This window comes from Danio rerio, chromosome 21, assembly GCF_052040795.2.
Source record: "Danio rerio strain M-AB ecotype USA chromosome 21, GRCz13ab, whole genome shotgun sequence".
Classification (NCBI taxonomy): Eukaryota; Metazoa; Chordata; class Actinopteri; order Cypriniformes; family Danionidae; genus Danio; species Danio rerio.
The window spans coordinates 31,140,100-31,164,792 of NC_141041.1; the positions used below are offsets into that span (position 1 = coordinate 31,140,100).

A 24,693-nucleotide genomic window follows, 5' to 3' on the forward strand; every position below is an offset into this window, starting at 1 on the left:
CAATAATTATACTGTTTTCACACCTACATGCTACTTCACTACAATAACAGCCTCCAGCAACCTTAAATATTTATTATTGCCAGTGAAAAATAATGCAGGACAATTTCAGAAATTCCAAACAAAGGCTAAATTAACTCCATTTTTAATTTTAGCCCTTTGCATTTGAATTTGAATTTATTGAATGGGATAGCCCCTTGAGATGAATCATCTCATTTTCGAGGGGGTCCCTAAATGTATTTATATGTATTTTATATTCTGTATTTTATATTCTGGGTGAGGCATAAGACTAAAAAAATGTATTTGAGTGCATCACCAGCTGATATATATATTGAGTGGGAGAAAAAAAAAGGTTGAGATGATAATGCATTTGGTCAACATACAGACAAAACAGACAGCGGGCCAATGGAAAGAAAGAGGAAGTTGATGGGAGAGCGAGAGTGTGTTTAACAGTGGGGATTTCTCTTGAGCGAGGTACACTCGGTTCTTTCTGTGTTGATTGGGAAACAGAGCATCAATTGTGGCCTGTGCCTGTGTGTGCTCACATTAGAGCTGCAGTCTGAGGACAGGCTGTTGACCGGCGAGGTGAGCACATCATTCCAAACAGATACTCTATTGTCTGGATCGTTGCACATGTTCACGACAAGGTTAATGCCACCATGTTCACATTAGCCCATGTGACATGTCTGCGTCTGAACGTCAGTATGCTAAAGGTGCCTTTTGTCTATGGACAGCAAATATCCTTTTAAAAACTTAATTTCAAAGCACTTAAAAATGCAGTGGGTGATGTCTGAGATTTAGTTGACGCATCTTCCTCACAGTACCCTCGTGGAGGCGGATTACTTCACTATTGTTTAACACACCCATTACTAGTGATTCAGTCATAGGTTACTACAAAAACCGCTATAAAAAGTGCTGTTTAAATACTACACAATGTGCATAGCAAATACCCCTCTGCTATCTTAGAGTGATCATTAAAATAAAGTAATTTAGTTTTTTTTTTTTATTCGGAATGACTTTTACCTTAGCTTAGATCACATCTATCAGTCCTAGTACACATTGTAACTACAGAAGAGTCTAACTTTAGATTTAGAAAATTATCAAAACTTTTTGAAGTGAGACGCTAATGGCCTAATCTGATGATCTATGCACAGCAACTAAATTTACAGCAAGTCAAAAACAGCATGTATGAGTCAAAATTATTGATTCTGTTTTTGAGCCAAAAATCATTAGAATATATAATCATGTTCATTGAAGACATTTTGAAAGTTGTATTCTTTAAAAGGAAACCTATTATGCCCCTTTTTAGATGTGAAATAAGTCTCTGATGTGCCTGGTTTGTGTGTGAGGTTTCAGCTCAAAATAGACAAAAAAAAAAAAAAGTTAACTCTTTGAAACTGCCCATTTTAGGCATTGATCCTAACTGTGCCCTTTTTGTGACTGTCGCTTTAAATTCAAATAAGATTGTGCTCCCAGCAGTCTTTCCAATAGAGGGTAGCGCTAAAAATGCAAGCGAGTCAGCATAGTGGCAGATTGAAAAACAGGACTAAAGTTCTATGCTAGTGAGGGAGAAATCATCAGTATTGGCTGGGGCGTTCCCCTTGTGATGACACTTACAAAGGGAGTATGTCAATCAAAGTGTTTCTGCAGACTGTTTTCATAAAGTGTGATTATAACAAATAAAATTAATAATTTTTTTCATTAGAAGTTGGATATATTACAGACTGTTGTCACATTTGTGCTTAAACCCCTTATAAAAGTGATTTTTGTATAATAGGTCCCCTTTAAACATTTTGAATTTAACATTTTTGTAAGAGATACTGCAAAATCACATACAAAAAAAATGACAAAAACGTTCTGCTACCTGCACTTTAGGAATTACCCACTCAAGTTTGGGATCTATGTAAAGCTTAGGAATTCCCCTTTCAGGACTAGCTAGTTTCCACAATGTCATAACAGCGGTAAGCCAATAAATAGGAAAAAAACAAATTGGTCCTGCATGAACAAAACTAGCTTCCCTTAAGCAATGGCCAGTTACAGTGCCTCTGATTGGCTGTTGACAGTGTAAACAATCCGCAGATTATGGCTAAATTTAAACACTAATGACCACAAAAAATTTAAGGGCCTAAATGAATTTATAAAAGATCATTTGAAAGATGACACAGAAAACCCAGAGACCATCTTTGCAAAAGAGGATTGATCAATTTGATCAATATTTAAACCACTATATGACTGGAATACAAAGTTTTTACTAAAGATTTAGAATTTGAGCAGGTTGAGTGGTATAAATGTCTCAAAGTTCAAGTGAGTCTGCTACAAAAATTCCTAAATAGCTTCTTTATGAAAATAGTGAGCTGTGTTAACCAGAAACAGGAGTCGGAATGGTTAAAGGTCAGATGTAACTTTAGAGTTAGATTGTAAGTGCATCCCATACGGAGCAAATAATGTGTAAGGTCATGTAATTTTGTATACAGTGGTCCCTCATTAATCATGGGAGTTACGTTCTAAAAAAATACCCCGCAATAGATGAAATCAGCAAAGTAGTCTGCTTTGATTTAAGGCTGTAAAACCCCCCACTACACTATTTTCTCTGACAGGCATTAACATTTTCACACTTTTCTCCCTTGTTTAAACACTCATGTAACTTCTACCTTCCTTTAGCATGTCCAGAAGTCCAACTTTTTGGGAACTACCGTGGGTGCAGAATGTTTTGTCAACATTATTGGGTTTGTTGAGGAAAAACTATAGTTGTATGTTTGTTAATTCAGTGTACAATTCATTATTACTATTCATTTAATACTAATATGCACTGCTGAGGACTATATTTTGACACAACCTCAAGTTGACACCTACAACGGTTTTGTTGTAGAAAACTCCACTTTTATTTTCCTTGTTGTAAAATGAGCCTATTTCCCTATATCAAAGTATTCCTTTATCAAAAGATTAAAATAACAAACATTTTCATTTGCTGAGACTAAAAACTATTGCTAACATTAGTATGACATAAATCCGTTTAACAGTCAATAAACAATTATGCCTTATAATTTAAACATTAGCAAGATGCAAGACATTCATAAATCTCAATCAAATCTTAATTACATATAAATAATAATTAAAGCTTTTTTCCACGGTGAAACATCACTCACATTCACCCACATACAGACAATCACCCGCTTCACACAAGCAAGTTTTCCTCTTTCATGATAAAAGGGAAGTGTAATGATCCTGCAGAGAGTGTATGTCACGCTGAGCTGATGTGTGCTGCGAAGGTCTGCAGTGACACTGAACACACACAGCTCTGACCTTCAGAACAGTAGCACTGCTGCTCAGACACCGATTTACACACAGATCACATCACCAAATCTAGAAAACCCCTTCATCGTACATGCAGCACAGGAAAATCCAACATGAATCTTACTGCTTAAATCTTACACATTTAACACCTATGAGAGAAATGGCTAGACGTAACAACACACACGACAGGAAGAGACCTGCCTTCCTCTCAGAAGCTAATAACAATAGAGGTAAATAAGCAACACGCTTCGGGCATTTTAAGAGGCCTCCAGAATGAATTTAGAAAAACATCAACATCTCGCCAAGCAATTTGAAAAAATATTTAACACAAAACAGTCTTGCCTAAAGCTTGAAATTGACTTTACATAGTAGTTTATCCATAATGTACTCACCCTCGTGTCACCCAATAATGACCTTCCTTCTTTCAATAGAGCCCACTATTTCTTTTGACCTAATTTTCCTTTATCAAAGAAGCTATTTTTTAAAACCACTGACATAGCGGTGAGGGCAAAAATATATTAGATGTGAACCATTCCTTTAACAACTATTATTCATAATAGGATAGTAATAATAAAAGAACACAGAACTCGAATAACAATATTCCATACATATTAATCAATGTATACAAATTCAAAGCAGTTATCTGAATGTAATGTAGGGCTGGGCGGATAAACGATATCATATTGAATCACGAATAAATTTATGTTGATAACAATAAGCTAAAGACATTTTAACTTGATATTAAATGTCACCCAGTATTGTTTGGCAAGCTTGATTGACTCTCCCCCAGCAGTATGTGTTGTTAAAATTTTGTTTGTTTTAATGACTATTTTTACCATTTTTAATTATTTAATTTTAAAAAGTTTCTTTAACTGTTTTAGAAAATGCAATAAGTATTAGGGCTGCACTATTCTTGCAAAAATGAGGATCAAATTATTTGCTTAAAATCAAAATCATGATTTTCTCACGATTGCGTAGGTGTAAAATAAAGGTTAATATCACTGAAAAAAAATATTTAAAGATTATACCTTGGATTTACTCAATTTATTTTTAAGTTAAGTGGTTGTAAACAATTTATGTGTGTTGAATTTAAACAAACAAATTAAGTTGAAGATTATTAAACTTAATATGTTTGTTTAAATTCAACACAAATATAGTGCTTGCAACAATTCTGCATGCAACACTTTTTCAGATAGGCTGCTACTATTCTTATTCTCAAACATACGGTAAAACAAAAATTTTAATAATATTAGGCCTATGTGTGGGTCTATTGTTGCTTAAAATACTACATTTTTGTATAGACTAGGAATGGTGGACTTCAACAGACTTTAATTATGTCCTGGTTTTTAATTCATAATAAGGTGATGACATCAGAAAACAACTATTCATAATTCTAAAGTTGAATATTTATTTCTGAGACTTGTGCTTGCAATCGGTCATTGACAACATTTAGATCATTTTTTTTCACTGGTAAAATGAGACATTTGTCATTATCAGATTCCCTCATTAATTATATTCAATATTATATAGGCTAGAAAAGTTATACTGACTCGGTAAACATTTATTTTCATGCACAACACTTTGTGTTTGCAATGAAAGAAAAAAACATATCAAATACTTGTCATAATCATAACTCTATAATGCAATATGATCATTTAAACGATGTGCGAGCTTTCGGTTTCACTTTTCACTGCTGAGTGCTGCTTTTGTCATGGCTGTCACACCTTTGGGTTCAGTTTGCAACAAATTGAACTTTATTTGCAACTTCATTACCTGTTATTCACAGCCTATGCATGTTCTGTTCACTAAAGTAAACATCATTGGCTGGCAGGCACATGCTCGTCCTCTCTGTAGTAAACAAGCCGCGCGTGAGGATTTTGCAGATGCATCATTACATTAACACAGAAAATACAGTTTTGGGTGAATTATACAGTATGTGACACTTTTAACACCATTCGGAGGTGTCCATGTTGCTGAGCATTGTTTAAAAACAATGTGAAGACTTGTGCATCTGCCTTTACGCTTCTTTACTGACCTTGAAAATATAATTGGCTGAATCAAGGTCATGTGTAGAAAAGCTGAATTAAGGTCATGTGTAGGGTCGAATCGAGATTGCGATCTTTTTTAGATTAACTGTGCAGCCCTAATAAGTATCTTTTTGTTTGTGTACAGTATATATGCTGTGAGTTACAGTTCCTTCACAATATTATATTTTGTATTGGAAATCATAAGTATATTACAGAAAAATCTCCAAAAACATCTGAGCAATGTGTAAACTGTTTTTGTTAACAAACAACACTTATAAAATACTAATATTAAACTGTCCTATCCCAAAAAAGGTGAAAACCCCTAAAGCATAATTATTACAAAAATGTTTTGAAACATAAAAGATGTGCTCTAGCATTCAGAAACAACTAAAAGCCCAAAACAATTAAACAAAATGTAAAGTCTCAAGAGATTTGTCAAGCATTAAACTACTTTTAGTTTTTATGTAGCTTATTTTCAAGTCACCTTTTACAAAACGTAATGCAACTCTCAGTATCAGCACAATGTATCTGTAAAGTTTCCACTCAAAATCCTCCGCTGGTCATCCATTATGCAGCGCATTCTCCACTTCTAATCTAACTCTAAATGTGCCAGTATTGGCATCTTCAGAAACAAATAGTGCAAAAACAACTTAAAGCACAATAATGCAGCTCTACATAGCATTTAGCATTTTTTTGATTTACTTAGAAAATAAAAAGAGAAAATATATGCTGCAAAAAAAGCCAGGAACAGACTAAGAATTAAATAAACAGCAGAGAACATGTCTTTTTTGAACATCCCCTCACTCCAATTCATGCAAGGATGTCATGACTTTGCTTGTGTTTATGCCTGAAAACTAAAGAGAATATGAAAAATAGTAGTACTTGAAGTAGTTAATCCGGACAAATGTCCAAATACAACATAAAACCGGGCATAAATCTTGGAAAAAATCCTCACAAAATGACAAGACATGCTAACTTGGCTAAAACATTTGGCTATAACTCTTTCTGGGTCACACCAGCACGCCGTAAAACCTAAGAGTCTCATGTGTCAGTTTGGATATACATGTAATAAAACAAAAACACAGAACACAGCAAATAAACGGCAGGTTAATTTCACTGTCAATATTAATTCACCTTGTTAAAATACAAAATAACTAAACCAAAAAATACACAAATATACCTCTAGTTGTAGATGTCTGGGTCCATAAAAATACCCATCATGAAGAGTTTAATCTCTTCTAAGGCTCGTGACAGAGGTGAAGACAGATACTCCAGGACTGTTTCAAAACAAAAGCCAAGCGTTGATAGCCGTAGACGAATAACCCGGAGGAAGGCTTCAGGGGCCAGGAGGTCTCAGCCTAAAATAAGATCCACATGCTGACCACCCCGGGGGAGCCGAGCTGGGAAAAGCAGCTTCCTCACAAATCGTAGCACAACAGGAAGTTGAGCTAATTCCCGGAAGTACAGTGATAGAGGAGAGTGAGAGACACACGAAAGGAAAGAAAAGAGCCAAAATGGTTTGGGTTTCAGTTGGTGCACAGGAAGCGACGTGTCTGGGTTTGTCAGGAGGAGTGGCTGCTGGAGCGAAAGGAGGCCTTCAAGAATCTCTCTGGAAACGAGAGCTGACATGCCCGAACAGCTGGGAAACAAGACAATGGAACGGAGTGAGAGAAGACTCACTGCAGACTGAGCCCTTCTGAAGGTTTCCACAGTTCATCTGATCCTTGAGCACTGAGGCAAGGATACAAGAATGACACATCAATGATGTCATCATTGCGTAGAAGTGGGGCTGCGTTTTAGAGGAATTGAAGGGATTAAGGAGCTTATCGTAATTAAAAGTGGATGTCAGATGCAATTCTCTGAGACTAAATGAGTAGCATTGGGGGAAAAAAACTATTTTAATGAAGAAGGAACTACATTAACCAGTAGGATTGCAGAATCACATTGTTCAGCAACAAAATGAATCTACTGATTGCTGACAAGTATATTTATTGTGAGGGGGAAAAAAATAGTGTATTTTGGCTTAATATCTTTACTTGATAGGGATGCTCCAATCTATCAGCATCAACTGATAATCACATGTAATGACTCGATCGATGCTCATCAATCTGGCCGATGCCATGAACCGATTACAAGTGTTTGTTTAGGAGTTTACAAGCAGAGGAAGATGCACGTGCACTCCTGTATATTGTACATAACCTTAGTGCTGTGCCATTAATCAAAAATCCGATTTCGATTACGATTTTGGCTTCTAACGATTATGAAAAACCATATCGAGATAAACGATTATTGCATCATATACCAAAAGCGCGAAAGACCGCATGCTTATGTGTGTGTGCAACACGCGCACACACACATAAGCACGTGGTCAGCATTCGGTCTCATTCGCACACTGAGACGAGCAGAGGAGCGCAGACATCTAAAGTAATCTTAACGTGAGCGCTTTAATGGTCAAATAGGTGTCAAAACGCGGTGTTTAGTGATTATTCATATTAACCCTCATTTGTGTAATAAACAAGTTGAGAATCAAAAGACACGTGAAAGAGAAACCATTAAAATGACAGTGCGAAAATATTCCTGCCTCCACCTGTTTTTACGATTAATCAAACAACGAGAAAATCCCTCACTGCTCTTGACTGAAGGATTTGAAGTCAGAATTATTAGCCCTACTGAATATTAGCAACCCTTTTCCTGCCCAATTTCTGTTTAATGGAAAGAATTTTTTTTTACTTATTTCTGAATATAATAGTTTTAATATATCATGTCTAATTACTGATTTCTTTTATCTTTGCTATGATGACAGTACATAATATTTTACTAGATGTTTTTAAAAATACAAGCATTCAGATTAAAGTGCAATTTAAAGGCTTAATTAGGGTAATTAGGCAAGTCATTGTATAACAGTAGTTTCTTCTGCAGATAACCAAAAAATATATTGCTTAAGGGGGCTAATAATATTGACCTTAAAATGGGTTTCAAAATATTTAAACCTGCTTTTATTCTAGCTAAAATAAAACAAATAAGCCTTTCTCCAGAAGAACAAAAATATTTTACTGACGCTGTGACACGTTACCTGATAAATTCAAGATCGAAGAGTCGATAGATAGAGACAAGATTAATAAAATATCACGTTTAACAACTATAGTGAGAATCGATCCAGTAGTAAATTCTTAATAAACTGTCCAATGTGCACTGCTCTCTGGGGTTTTGTGCTCAAAGCACCCACTGACTGCTGGAGCTCAGATGTGCACATATGTTGGAGTGCACGACAGTGCGTGTGTGTGTGTGTGTGTGTGTGTGTGTGTGTGTGTGTGTGGTCACGTGATGTGTGTTTTTAGCGGTACAGTGTGGAAGGAGGGCTTCTCAGAAATGCTACGTGAAACACCAGTGTGGAAGTGGAACACTACAGGAAACTAACTACAGCAAAGCATTCATTTTAGTTAACATTAATTTGTAACATGAACAATTACCACATTGGATTTTAATAAAGTATTTATTAAAACATCAGTTTGCTAGTGAATCTTGTCGTAAAGTTTTGCCAACATTTTAAATGAAACTAATTGTATACTTGTTAATAATTTTCTAATTATTAATAATAAAAGCTCAAACAACATTAACCTACATGGTCTTCACAATGTGAACATTGTGATGTAAAACAAATTGAGAGCTAGTAGCAGTGTGCCGATTGTCTTTTGATCTTTTGTTACGGTGTTTATTTTTGATAGAGCACCTGCCTTTGAGATTATTAGATGTGCACACATTTGTTTCCTAATTATTAATAATAACATTCAAATAAGTTTAAAACCTATGAATAAACGCATTTAAATGAGTAATTACTGAAATGCTCTTCTAAACTTCGACTAAAGAAAAGGACCTCTAAATTATCTACAATTATTTATTTAGCGGTTTTTAAATATTTTACCATTCATACAAGTCTATCAAACTGAAAAACATTTCAACCTCTTGTCCTATTAATATAAAAAAAGCTATTTAATTAAACTTAGACACTGAAGGTCACTTTAATTTGAACTGATTCACTCCTGTCTCAATTCCTACTAATAATAATCCTACTAATAATATTGTAATAACTATAAAAGCAATAATCTTTAATCTATGACAAATTTTCACCCAAATTAATTGTTCTGTGATATTTAAATTGAACATGTTTTGATATCAGATGAAAATACTGAGCATGTTTTAAGATCAGACATTTCTATATATATTGACTCTTCTGTATTCTCCAAAAATTACCACAGTGCAGAGGAAATTTTGTGAGTCACCCATGAGCAGAGTAATCCTTTTAAACACAGGATCGACAATGATTTCTCCAAGACAACAACTTTAACATGAATATTTACAGCTTCCAACCAATTACTCTAAGCCACCTCAACCGAGCTGACAGAAACTGTATCTTTGAGACACGTGGTCTATGTGCGTGGGCTTTTTTCTGGGATCTCTGAAAGACAGCAACCGACAACATCTGATGTGTTATAACAAGACAAACGCAATGAGTTCTGCTGTGATTTCACAACATCTGCCCAAATCAGTGGCGTTCACAGTTGAAGCACCACACCCGTCAGTAAACATTAAACAGCCATTACATGTGCCACAGATTACTGATCACTCAAAGACAAATCAAACACTATGAAAGGGACAGACGGTTATCAATTTAACCATCTTTACAAGCTAAAGAAAGCAAGCGGTATAATAACAGTGCACTTTCCTGAGCTACAGATCAACTAGCTTTACCTGTCTCCTAGAAAAACCAGTTTCGCCCAGCACCTTTATTTCCTTTAACCTAGAACCAATAGGAAAACCAACCAGATGATCCTGCTCCACATCTACAATACACAACCCTTCATTTAGGCCATTTAGCTAACTAGACTAATACTGTAGTTCACATGGACTTGAGATTCCTCATTATGTCATCGGTCAAACCGGTTGGAGTTCTCTGATTCCTCGCTGAACAATCGGAGAGTGTTTTGAGCAAGATTGGTTTCATCGCTTGTCGCTGCTGACGTTTAAGGCCCGGTCACAGACGTCAGAGCTAACAAACATCCAGGAGAGGTTTGTTTTATTGGGATGGTAATCTGTTCAAACCAGCTAAAAGCCATTATTTCAGAAAATAAGGTCATAGTAGAGTTACTATGATCTGACTGCATTCACCTTCATGGTATAACTATGAAGCTTTGTGTTGCTATGGAGACCTGTTGCTCAAAATGTTCTTTTAATACATGCTCACCTGAGTCTTCAGTGTCTACCTCAAGAGACTTGCAGTTAAATATGATATCTGTTAATGTTTCTAAACATACACAAAGAAAAGCAGTTAAAAATGTGACAGTGTAAGCTTGCATCTGCTGCTTAAAACAAATTGTGCATGACTTTCTTCAATAATTTTAGGTATACACAGTAGTGGTGCAACAGTTCAATCTATTCACGGTTCAGCATGTATCACGTTTTGGTATTGTACAGTATGTTCTATGTTAGGAACAATTTTTTTTTTTTAAATAAAAAACACGCACGCACGCACACAAAAGCAATATAGAAATTTATTGTGAAACAAAGCTGACAATGCAACAGCCTTCACACATATGACTAGATTTGCACGTTCTCTTAACTGAATAAAAGTAGGGCATTTTAAAAATTGTATATGTTTAAATAAAATGCTAAAGAAAAACAGAGAGAAATAGCTGAAACTTTCCCTTTTTCTGTTTTCTATCTTGACTCAAGTGTCAACCAATTATGAAGATAATAATTATGTCAACACATCTTAATAATTGAGTACTTTTAGACTATTTAGAACATATACTAAAAAAAAAAAAAAACATATTTACGTACTAAGAGGTGATTGGCGTAAAAGGTAATCGGAAACGTAAAAAAGGCAGAACTTTTTTGCTTTGTTGCAGTTTTTAACACTAAACCAATATTAATAATGCATATTGTGAACTGCAGATCACAGGGCGCACCAAACCGTGGGTGGACAACGGGATGATTCGTTTTTTGTTTTTTTCCGAGAACCATTGCACCCCTAATACACAGTGCTTCCCACAGGTTTGAAATATAATTGTGGTGGTAGCCGGATTGAAAAACACCTTTTACTCACAGCACATGGTTACCTACATGCAACAACAATAAACAAGAGATTTTTAACAATATTTTTTATGATACACTGCTTCTTTTAAATGGATTGAAGTTGTTGTTTTTTTTTTTAATATTGTTGAAATACATAAATAAATCCACTATTGGTTTTACTTTTATTCTACTCAGGAGCCATGTGCACCCACTGATAGTTAAAATCTGCTGCTGACATTTTTTACAGTATTGCCAAAGCATGTTAGACATGTATAAAATATGTAATATATCAACATTAAATAAAATATAGATATATATAAAATGATAAATAAATGACAGAAAGGAAATCTAAAAAGAATAATAATTACAAGAAAAAAATCATTTTAACCTCATTTAAATAAGGCAATTGACTTGAATAATCATTTCTACCAGTGTACAAAAATTTTGCAGTCAGAATAGATGTAATTTCGTCCTCTCAGAGTAAATAGAAAAGTTTATTCGAGTCATTTAGATCAAATAATGAATTATAATGTTTCGCTCAGTGTTGTGGCTGTGTACAGCTACGAAGCCAATCTAAAGTAAATCAGGCTTGAAATAAAAAAAGACGATGGCTTAGAAAATGAAACCAAAAGCTGAATCCTGCACATTTTAGAAGATTTAGAAACACTGGACGGATGCATTTCAAAAAGTCTCAAAAAGGCGCGTTTATGTGAGCCTCTGCAGAGCACATGAGATTGTCTGTGGGAGTGTAATAGAATAATATTTAGGGATGCTCAAAATAATCGATTAACCGTTAACCGAAAGGGTGCGTTTATGACCGATTAATGCTATCAGTTAAACGATTAAAATTATTATTTTATATATTTTTAGTTTGGCTGCATATCGGGCCGATTGAATGCGCCTTTGCATTAAGAGGGGCATCTTTTGCACGCGGCTCATCCCAGAGCAGCAGTTTGTGTTGTCAAGACAACTACAGAGAACTTTTAAGGAGCTTGGTTTCCGCTACATTCATTCTTCCATGGCGGGAACCAAAATGCATCCCGCCACGGCTACATTACCCATTCAGTTATTGTTGTTGTTGTTTTTAATAGCGGATTATAATCGCACCAAAACGTATTAAAAGGTAAGTGGATTATAACAGCGCAAACTTTTTTGTAACCGTATAGTGCTGTGCGCTATTGTTTAATCAGTACGTGCTGACTGACTGACTGACTGACAGGTGCGCGATGCTTGAGGTCAGCAAACACGCAGAAGCTTTCAGTTAAGATGAACACAGTTTCTATAGTTATACTTTATTTATAGAAAAAGTATGACTCTGCATATAATCACTCTATCATGCTGGAGTTTATAGCCGTTTCGCCATTTGCCAAAGAAGCTAAATGGAAGAAGAATATTGCTTGAAACAGACGTGTTGATGCCAAAAAAAGCGCTGATGTTGACCTGGATCTGCATCATAAACGCAACAAATAGGCTTCACCTTTTATTTTACAGCTTATAAAGCATGTATGCACATTAATGCAATATCATATTTAAACAACAAAACTGTTTACAAAAAGTCAACATATGCGCGCATGTTGTTGTCTTTTCATCACGCAGCGCGCGCACTTGAACCGCGAGGGAGAGAAAGGAAACCACGTCAAGACATAATCTTTAAAATAATGATTTCTATTAAAAATGCAAAAAGGTTTTGTGATTATAATAATACAAGCAGGGCATTAAATAAATGCATATTTTCCGTGGAGCGAGCGATTTGAAGAAGTCTGCTATTTTATTTGATGACAGCCTATGCCGGTTTTTAAACATAATCAGTCAGTGTTTTCGATTTGTAATATAAATTAATTATTTAAGTGGAAAATAATTTAGGGCAGTCCTATTTATTTTATTCATTTTATTCAGTTTATTCTGTTCTTCTGTGCTAAACACTGCAGATGTGTGAAAATGCTCTGTTGTATTGTTCTATTATTAATATGCTAGCATATAAAAATAAATCAGTATTTTTTGCAATATTTAATGTGCCAGACACAAAATAGACACGTCAATTTGTTTTATATAAAATTAATAGTAATCTGACCAGTTAACCGTTAATAACCGATTAATGAGCGGCGGTTGTCGGTTAGCAAAATTAACCGAAATGAGCATCCCTAATAATAATAATAAACAAATAAATGTCACCAAATATACCCGAGCGGCCTGCCCAAGTACTCTGTGTGGGAAGCACTGTATACATACACACGCAGTTACTATTTTATGTCTAATGCATGATGCATGTAACTGAATTATGTTATGCGCATGTAGACATATGTAAATGAACGGTGCTACTACGGCAGCAAATAGTGACTAATTCCAGCATTTGAAAAGTACTACATTACAAACATATATACAAATATACAACAACATAATAATAACACATTGGAGAAAACTTGCACCTCAGGCACGCTCATGTCTGGATGCACAAGTATCGCTTTAACAGCCAAGAGAAGAAGAGAAGTTACCTTAGGAATATGCCAACAGGTCAAATGTCCAAAGTGAGAGATAGAGAGGCAGAGATGGAGTTTTCAGCAAACTCACAAGCAAACTCACAAGCAGTTGAAGCAGTTGAATTGTGCATAATTATCTACCTTTTAAGAAGTTGGAGCGTTTTATTTACTCCCCTCTCCTCCTTCGCTACAGTATTGTAGTGCGACATTGCGCATAAGAGATAAATGATGTCAGTATGTAATAACCGGTTATGATCTATTACTGTAACTGAACCCAGATCGAATTTTCCCTATCTGCATCACAGTGCACCGAAGAAACAATTAATTTCGACGCCCCTAATGTGTGTGTGTAATCCAAGCCATTTTGATTCCTCTATTAAATGTCTATTCAACTCACCAACATGTTGATAACACAATAAAAATCTAAATGAACAGATCAATTTAACCATGTCTTCAGAAGTCGCACAATTGCTTCATAAGTCAAACACATTAATTTAGCCATTTATTCACATATAAACAATGATCAGCAAAATAAACAGAAGATTCAACTATGCATGCTTGACGTAAAAGTTGAATGGGATTGTGTGCATTACAAAAGTTATTTCCCCTCACATATACACATTGAAAATATATATAAACCACTAACAAATAATTTCATTTCATAAACACATGATTACAACATAGCTCTGTTTGTTCTAGGGCTGCATGATACTGTTAAAATATGCAGTACTGCTGTTGAGTATTGCATCATCATTATCATATTTCTTGTAATATAACAATTCCCTAGTGAATGCTTTTAAAATATAATTTAAATATATAGGGAAACACGGTGGCTCAATGGTTAGCACTGTCACCTCACAGCAAGAAGGTCGCTGGTTCTAGTCCCGGCTAACTTAGTTGGCATTTCTGTGTGGAGTTTGCATGTTCTCCTCGTGTTCTTCCAGGCGTTCCGTTTCCCCCAGAGTCTAAAGACATGCGCTATAAGTGAATTAAATAAACTAAATTGGCCGAAGTGTTTGTGTGTGAATGAGTGTGTCTGGGTGTTCCCCAGTACTGGGTTACAGCTAGAAGGGCATCTGCTGTGTAAAACATAAGCTTAATGTTCGTTCTGCTATTGTGACCCTTGATTAATAAAGAGACTAAGCCAAAGGAAAATGAATGAATGAATTTAAATAACTAGCTATATATTTCGTTTGATTCTGTATTTATTTAAGTGAAGATCATCCTAAGATAAACAGAGAAAATAACTTAAAATAATAATCTAAAAGTAACCTAAAAGTAAATCTCATTCAGAATCAAGATAAAAAAAATAAAGGTACAAACATTCAGACTTCAAAACACTATGAATGAAAACCTCAGCAAATATTCGGATTCTTGTTCCATGTTATTTTCCTCTTGTCTCTGCCATTAGTAGCTATTTTCAGCTCTCTGCTCTGAAGCTCTAGGTTCACCTTTGGGTCGGTCTCGCCAATAGCAAAACAGAGAGCATCACCTATTGGGGAGGCAGTTATAAAGATAGTAAGCCCCTAAACCAAACAATCCATCTGATTTGGCTAAATTTGGCATAAACAAACTAAGCATGCTTGGCATAGATCCTAGTTACATCCTATTTTTAAAGTCATATTTCTATGGCCATGCACAAAAAAAATTTTAGATAATAGAAAGAAAACCTCAATCTCATTTATCTGTTACAGAGAAAATCGTTGGTTAAAAAAATAAAAAGTAGCACATCTTGCTCCCCTCTCCCCTATATGTAAACAGAACTCAACAAGCTGGCCAGGACACAACTTTGTCACAGTAGTGTCGATGAGGTGCCATTGGTTGAGGAGCAACTACACATGGTGCACACATCCTATTGAATTGCTTGTTTTTAATTACAGAGTCTTGAAGGAAGATATTCAGGTCTGTGAGAATGACTAACATCTGACAAGGATACGAAACCCACCCTAAAGACAGAACAAAACACACCCAAAAGAAGATCCCAAATGCGGGAATGTTGCTGAGCGACAGATCACAACCGCGTTCAACATGGATGGTTCATGGACTAGAAGGTCATGAAGAAGCAGAGGCTCCGCTTGAGGGCCAACTGTCTGAGACGCTGGGGGAAAACAGCGGGGTACGCTGGCACACGGGGGAGGGGGAATAAAGGAGGGGTGTGAGCCAGCTTGTCATTTATCAGTATTTTTATCACAACATGACTATTTCAAGAGGAGGGAGGCAGCAGCCAGTACACAAATAGACGCCAGCTGAACATCCCCCCCATTGGTGAAAGACTACGACACTTCAGCCTCAGAGTGACTGTGAGCATGTGAAGCTCAAACCACAGGTGATCTGCTAGAAACAGGCCTCTAACCACCATAAATGAGACAATTTCTCACAGTTACAAATGGCCGAATTGTACCCACTCTCTGCTGTTAAGATGACACAAAGAGGTAAGTTACATGTGTTCTGCATCAGTCTAACAGTGCTCTTCTTCCTCAAAGTAATTGCCAATCGCATTAGTGGGCACAGATTACAGTTGAGCACAAATGCAAGCACGATGTGTACTTTTAAAAGGATCGTTCAGCCAAAAATGAACATTTACTCGCCCTTCACATTATTCAAACCAGTTTGGGTTATTTTTTTCTTTTGAACACAGACTAAGTCATTTTAAAACACTGAACACAATCATTGGCATCCATAGTAGGAAAAACATATTTTAGTTAATAGTCACAGGTGTTCAGTTTTCTTGAAATTAATCATTTGTGTTCAGCAGATGAAAGAAACTCAAATAGGTTTGTAACATGTAGGGTAAAGGCTGATTTTTTACTTCTGTGTCAAGCACACGCAAATAGTCCAGCACACGCTTATGGTCCGGCGCGCGGTCGCATAGTCCTTGCCATGGCTGATGTTGACCTCTGAAAAAAAAAAAAAAACTTACTATGCATAACAACAACATGTAATGCAAGCTCTTTGATTGGTCAGCTTGGTAGCTGTGATGAATGTGGGCAGTGCTAATAACCGTGGCCCGTGTTTACAAGTATGGAGTCTCATGAAGAAGCTCTAGATGGAGACTTTTATTTTGTGTTTACTATAAGATTAAAGTTGTTGCACGTCCGCTGGCTCCTGCCTCTGAATGAGCAAGTTTTAGCTGCTTGTACATTAAGGTAGTGTTGTAAAAACAAAAGCCCCGCAAAGAAACTCCACACAAAAGAACATAATAGCCAACTGCCAGCTAGCGTTTTGGAAGTGTCATTGCAGAGCAACACAACCAGCATGCAGAGATATAAATGAACGACTGCGCAAGGCAGAAGCGCCATGGGACACGCCGATCGCTCCACACAGAATTATAAACCATCCATAAATAATGACAGTATTTTCTTTTTTTGGGTGAACTATCCCTTTAACACTTGAAGAGAGTGAGGTATTTAATGCACCACCATGACAGATGCAGACAAATGCAAACAAAAACACCAGATTAGAGCATTTTACTTCTGACAATCAACAACAAGCACTGGTTTAAAGGGCCATGAAACCTCTACTTTGGAAAAAGTCAGAAAAGTGGGCGTGTCCAGCTCTGTTTAGGGGGGAGTGTCGGAGGAACTAAAGTGGGATGTTGTGGGAGTGTCTATTTGGACACGCGCGAGTTTCAGAGTCAAAACACACACACACACGGGAGAAAGTGTTGGTGTTTACATGGACATCTGTAGTCGAATTATTTGCCAAATTATTAAATGGTGGACGTTAACTGCAGTTTGGCTCTTTCAATTAGGGAATTCATTCATGCCCCTCGCGACAAACTAAATATTTGATTCGAGGAACTGCTGCAAGCGTGTATTTTTTATGCAATGTTTGATACCGCACGGCGAATGAGAGAAAAAAACCTCCGCATTTCCTGGAAACTTAGATGCAAACAGCAGGTAATGTCAGAAAGTCACGTGTGTTATTCCCGTCAGAAAATGCGGCGAAAATCCTACACGAGGTTAAAGTTTGGTTGTAGTGCTAACATGTTTACACTCCGTGCAATAGTTAACTTAGTTTGATACGAACAAACTGAATAAACAAAGAGCACTGGTCGCTCACTTACCAAATCTGTAGAGACAGGACAATCACCAGCAACTAGAGCCGCGTCTTTATTAAGAGAAGACTACAAGCGAATCCGGATCTCAGCGTTTGCAGATGAGAACAGCTCTCAGGTAAACAATAATCCTCCTTAGACACGCAAGTTATTGTTGTCGAGCGTCGCGTACACTGTTAATCCACACGTGACTCCAGCTGCGCTCTCACTGAGAGAAAATGAAAACAAAACTTAACAGCAGCAAACTATAAAAGCAACACTTCACGCTTGTTTTGCCAATACAACGTGGCGTCTCTGTCGTCTAAACACTGTGACAGTAATGAATATTAATGAAGTTGCACAATAGAGCGCGCTGATTGGTTTGAACCAAGCCTTACTCATGCATTAATGCATCACACTGTAGGACGTAATAAGACACAATCTGGCACAGACGCCCAGTCTGCACGCTGGAATACATGCTATTATGTCATGGCCGTGACGCAGCTTCAAAAATTCTTTTCAAACCGGAAGTACGAATTTGCTTGAAATAACGCAAAAACAACCAATTTAAACTTTTTAGCGAAATATAGGTGTCCTAATAGTGTTTTTAGCAGCGTGGGACACATATACGACTGTCAATAGTTAAAAAAAAATGTGTTTTGGTGTTTCGTGACCCTTTTCAAACGCTGAAAAAGAGCTCCAACTGATGCCACCAAACACTAACAAAACCTGTGCAAATGTCTGTTAGAACAGCTTGAAATGAGCTTCAAAAGACCAATGGTAACGCCCAGTGATGCAAACTACTTTTTTCCTTCAAATTTCTATATTTGAATTTAAACAATGGTATGTTATGTGATTATTGTAGTTTCTGTCTGGAAAATATTTTGTGTTTTCACAAAAACAAAAACAAACGGATACCCCTCAACGTTCAAGACATGATTATGGCCTTGGCTTAAAAACCTGATAGAATTTTTTTAGGCAAATTCTAGTTGTAGATTATAAACTTCTAGTCAAATGAGGAAAAAAAATTCTTAATGGTTAAGAATACAACTGGAAAACAACAAAAATCATGACTACTTTGTAAGGGACAAGATAAATATGTGTATGTAAGAATTGTATGTGAATTAGTGTTGGCACAGTACTGGCCTTAAACTGGAACTTAAAATTTCAGCACCAATTGGTACCAAATTCCAGTATCTTGACTAGGCATGGGACAATAACCGTTTTTAAGATATACCGTTGTTTGGAAAAGTTTTTAAGATTTTAAAACCGCCAAAATTTCCTGCTATACCGTTCCTACGGTATATGTATGATTCTTTTTTAACGTTCAGTTTTTTAAGACAACAGCATCTCCAGCAGTTTTAAATTGTAATGAAATCTGTGTTTTTGAAACTAATGAAGGCAGCAGAAGTCAATGATTTATTTGAATTATTTAGCCTGGCATGTTTATTGCTCCAAAATTTTTAAGAAGTTTCTCAAAATAAAATAAATTGTGTTCAAAGTGTGTTTTTGTTGCCTGACATTTAAAAAGAATATATTTTAGAGCAGTAATCACAATACCACAGTGATATTTTTATGCAAGGTTTTCATGCCGTCAAAATCTTATCCCGGCCCATGCCTAATTGTGACAACACTAGTGTGAATGTGTGTAATATAGTGGTTAAGACAAACTGAAAAACAACAAAAATCATGAATACTTTGTAAGGAATATGTGTAGATGTGTATGGATGAATGTGTGTATGTAGGAAATGTGTGTTAATATGTGTAATAATCTGGTTAAGACAACAACTGGAAAATTGACAAAAATCATGACTATTTTGTAAGGAATATGTACACAAAACTGTGATTTTCACCCATCACAACAGTATCTGTTTAGTTTGCAAAGCATTGTGCACAAAGATTAACATTAAAAATAAAACATACCTCCTCCAATGACACTCCTCAAATCATGCCCGACTGGAAATGCCAGTCCAGATTGACATGGTTGTGGAACACAAATCTCCAGAATCATTACACCACAAGTCCAAGCAATGGTTGTGGAGTCAATAAAATAAGCTTTTATCGGATTTGAAAAAGAAATTTACATGGAGAGCATCCCGGGATGATTAAAACTCATTAAACGACATCAGGCCAAAAAGATTATATATGATTCCCTTAAACCACATTTTTTTGAGAGAAAAAATGCTGACCAACCGTTTCAGACTGAAAAGCACAGTAAGACTGGGTACAACTTGGCAACTGAGAAATTTAAGCAAACATTTCATCTTCACTATAAACAAACCACACACTCAAACAGACTCAAAATCAGTCCCATGAGATTTCAACTGCAAGCTGCTTAGTGTTGGTACTATTCTGCCAGTGAGTCACTGAAAGAGGATCAGTCTTTTTCGGTTAAAACTGGCCACAGAAACAAGCTACCCACCATTATTTATTTTAGAGAGAGCTATTGAGGTTCCTTCCATGAGTTTAGAGAACTAGAGAAGCAAAAAAAAATTCAAGATTTTATTTCAAGTGTACAAAGCAACAAAACTACTCCAATGCCAAGAATAAATTTGACTTTAACAAGTACCTATGACAAAAAAAGTACAATTGGAGCATTTTTTAAACCAGTGGTTTTAAAAATCTTTGACCCAAAGTCATACACAACTTAACATAAAGATACACCACATATGTAATCTAAATTGCTTAATTGTATGGCTGCACAATATTAGAAAATCTGACATTGCGATATTTTGTTTTGCTGCGATAAGAATATAATTTCACCAGATCATTTGAATAGCTCTAATTTGAAAAGATTTCATTAATTTAGACCAACTATGATGGTAGTGTTTTTTATGCGGTGCCTATAATAAATTACAAGCAAAAATTAATAAATAAACAGTGCTTATGGTCTTCTGTTGAATCGAACAGTATTCAAGTACAGAAATTAATTTAATTAAACAATCAAATATAAAATAACACGTAACATTGTATACATAATTTTTAAAAATGTTTAATAACATCTTTATATTTCAATCTTTGATAAATAATCCAATCCTGCGATGTGACTGTACACATTGGAATATCCATGCTCAAACAATATATTGTTCAGCCCTACTTTGTTCACATTAAAATAAAACAAAGTGAAATTGTTTCTATAAAATTTGATTGTTTAAACATAAATACAAGCCTAAACTTGAAGCAAACAACTCAATTCATTTTGCTTTATTTTTTTTCTCTCTCTTTATTAATGTTTGAAAAATCTAAATTTTGGGAGAACAAACTTTCAATGAAAAGAAAGAAATTTGCCAGATTTTATTAATCTAATTTGTGTTCAACAAAAGCCTAACAGGCTTTGGAATGACATGTTTACATGTTGTGTCATTCAAACTATGCCAGGACTGTTACCTTAGTGTAAACTGGCACTTTCAAACATTTACTGTTGGAAAGAAAGTCGATAAAGTGCAGCAAAAGTAAAATAGGACCATGCATTGTATAATAGTTTTCCCTTATCATTAATAACCAGCCACTGATTTGAAGCAATGAGTCTTTTTAAAAGCACTAAACTGATATGACAGATTTTTACTTAAATCAACAAATGTTTATACTGAATCTTCCCAACCACTTAAACTTGCAAGATTACTTTAAGTAAATAAGCGATCTCTATCTTAGCATTACACACTAAAGAAATCACAATATAGCCAACATGACAAATACAAATCTTGAATACCTGACATCTCAAAACAATATTTGACAACATGCGTCTCTTCAGTTTGTGGTAAAGAGGAGAGCTATTAGCCAAGACTGTTGCACTGTTTCCTGTTTACACAACAAATCTAAAAAGCATTTTTGCATTACTTGCATCGTTTTAGCAGAGAAAATAAGCAGCAAAAGAGGTTGATGAACTGATACATGGCCTGCTGCACAGTAAAAGAGAGAAGGAAATTGATTAAACATGTTTATAATTGTAGAGTATTGTAGGTAAAGTTAGTTTTACATTCGCACATTCATTCAGTGACAACTTGTGACATGCTCTCTGTATTGTTTACTATGGTACTGTGAATATTCGGTCTGAAATCACACGCAAGTATAACTTCAAAACCACATTAACACTATGTATTTGACTGAACAATGTTGTACCTTCATTGTCATTTACTGATATGATTTCACCATTTAGAAATTGCAAAGAATACTTTTCTGAAATTATAACATTAAGTAGAAAGTCTAAATGTGAAAATATAAAACCAACTTTACCTCAATGCGTTTATAAATGTTTTTGAACACTTAAATTAGACTCACCTGGCCTGAGGAGTGGTCATGGATGGCTAAAAGGGGTATCCTGGTCGACATCGTCTTGAGGTTGAATTAGACAGTTTATTATCAGAAACTGGACGTCTTCACAGCTCTCACAATTCAATCAGATGTGACATGGACAGAGCACAATGAGAAGTATCCAAAGTCCAAGTTGTAAAGAGCCCCCTGAGCTCTTTGCGAGACCCCAAACCCGATACAGAGTTGATTTTAAATTACGTGAAATCCTGACGTTAAGTCATAGTTTGTTTACTATTTTCGGCAGGAACACGAGGTTTATTGATAAGAAAAATCGACTAACACTATAGCCGGTTGTCAACATTAAATATCAACTTCCTATGCGATTTTTCTTGGGTTAAACTAACGAATTTGCTAGGGAATTACAGTATTAAATGATCTAAATCCGACAGCTGGTGAATAAAATCAACAGAATTGCCCCCAGCACAATTATGCGAAATCGAGTCCGAGGACTCACAAGTTTTATTAGGCCGGGAGGCAAAGGGTCCCTAATTCAGCCGTAACTACTAATGTTCGGCTTTATATAGATGTGCATCTGTAATCTCAAAAGTTAACTCCTGTTTTCTTCTTCCGAAGACCCAGGAAACACATATGAAGAGTCCTGCTTAGCACACACACGAGAAAACTTCAGGGCAAGTTATCGAGCTGCTCCTTTAAGTTAGCCAACTCAGCAGCGTTCAGATCGGCGTTACTCGCAGTAATGTCCGTCACACAGGTGTCAACATGTCTGTTTTTAAAGCAGATCAAACTCTCGATGTCGTCTCGAGGAAACAAACTAAATAATCCAAGCCCAAAACCATGAGAGATGCTCGTATGCTAGCTTTCTGCGCCTCTAAAAAATCACGTCTAACCTGCTAACGCGCGCTAGCTGGTCGGGTGACTTCGGAAAAAGTCGCTGATATTTAGACAGTGTGATGGTAAGAATATGTCCTAACCGTAGCCAAGCTGTGAATGGCTGTAAATTGGTCGGTTCCAGTCGGTGATAGGCAACGAATTACATCTGTGAGCCGTGAAAAGCCGAGCAGTCGGGCGGTCACGACTGGTACCGCAGCAGCAGCAGCGCCCGGACGCCAGTGTTGTTTGCGTTCAAGAGAAATGTGAAACCAGAATAGGCTGAGGAGCGACTTCCTCTGCCTCAGACTCAGAGCTTTAAAATAAAAGTCTCTCATTCATACGCACTTTTACTATTAAAGTCTTGTTTGTTTGACATTTAAAATAAGAATTTTATTATTATCAAGTTTTAGGATACCACTTACATCAAATGTTAAAAAATAAGAGTGTGTGCGTCTGTAACAGGTTATTCATTGGTTATTCTTATGAGAACTACAATCTTAAATATCTTGGCAACCAACTAGAAAGGGCATTTTACCCATCCTCGCTATTTAAAGACTTAAAATAGACATAAAGTGGTGATTCATTTTAATCTAGTGCTTTGCATACTTTAATTAACCTGATAACCTCATTTTAAAAGAAGTGGAAATCTCTACAGAGCCCTCACTGATACAGTTAAAACCAGCCAGTGTTGCCCAATAAGGAAAATATTACATATACTAAAATAATTAACAGTACGTTTAAAGAAACATACAGGTTTTCTGTATACTGTAGGTCTAGGTTTGAGTGGAATGATAGAAAATAATGTTTGTTCATTATAGAAACAACAGAAGTCTTGGGAAAATCCCCACAAATTACTGAAACCTAATGTGTGTTTGAGCTTCTTAAATCGATAGTACATCCAAAATATAAATTCTGTTATAAATTTCTCACATTCATGTTGTTTTAAATGTCTTAATACATCTTCAGAATACAAATTAAGATATTTCAAGTGAAATCTGAAAACTCCCTCATCATCCCAAGACAACTTTCCCGAAAAAATACAAATAAATAAATAAGTTTATTCAACAGTTTCTTCTCCTCATTGTTAATATGTTCTGCACATTCAGGTGCACAATGGCATCATGTATACTGCTGAATGAAAAAAAAAGCACAGGTGCATCCAAGAAATACATCAGAGGCTCAGCCAAACGCTTTGGTGATTGCGAACTCGATACTGACCCTAAGAAAAAGAAACTGTGGAATAAGGTTTTTCTTTTGTTTTATGTGCACACAAAATTATGTTGCAATATGGAATTTTGGAAATTCTGTCAAATTTCAGTCACTGAAATTTTGTAGCCAATATAGTACCATAAATTGTCTGATTATCATTTTTAGACAGATATAATATTTTGGAGAGGAGGGTCAATATTGATTACTGATGTTATTAAATCATGAAAATCTGTGTCGCCACACCGGAATGAACCGCCAACAATTCCACCATATATGTTTTATGCAACGGATGCCCTTCCAGCCGCAATCCAGTACTGTAAAACACTCATACACTCTGGCATTCACTCACACACTCATACACTACAGCCAATTTAGTTTATTGAATTCACCTATAGCGCATGTCTTTGCGCTGTGTGGAAACCGGAGCACCTGAAGGAAC

At 35.9% G+C, this 24,693-nt stretch overlaps 1 protein-coding gene across 50 annotated transcripts in view; it reads right to left on the minus strand.

Moving 5' to 3' along the window:
• Positions 1 to 23,310, minus strand: part of mark2a (MAP/microtubule affinity-regulating kinase 2a) — a 60,630-nt gene extending 37,320 nt beyond the window's left edge. For 48 of the 50 annotated variants that reach the window (XM_087301478.1, XM_087301473.1, XM_087301470.1 and 45 more), the window contains exon 1: positions 22,182 to 23,310. In XM_087301478.1, coding sequence (XP_087157604.1) covers positions 22,182 to 22,232 — 51 coding nt within the window. In that variant the 5' untranslated portion in view covers positions 22,233 to 23,310. Of the gene's footprint in view, positions 1 to 6,498; positions 7,038 to 22,181 lie in introns of those variants that run through there. The other 2 variants (XM_087301454.1, XM_087301453.1) reach the window with 1 other exon arrangement.
• Positions 23,311 to 24,693: the final 1,383 nt, after the last annotated feature.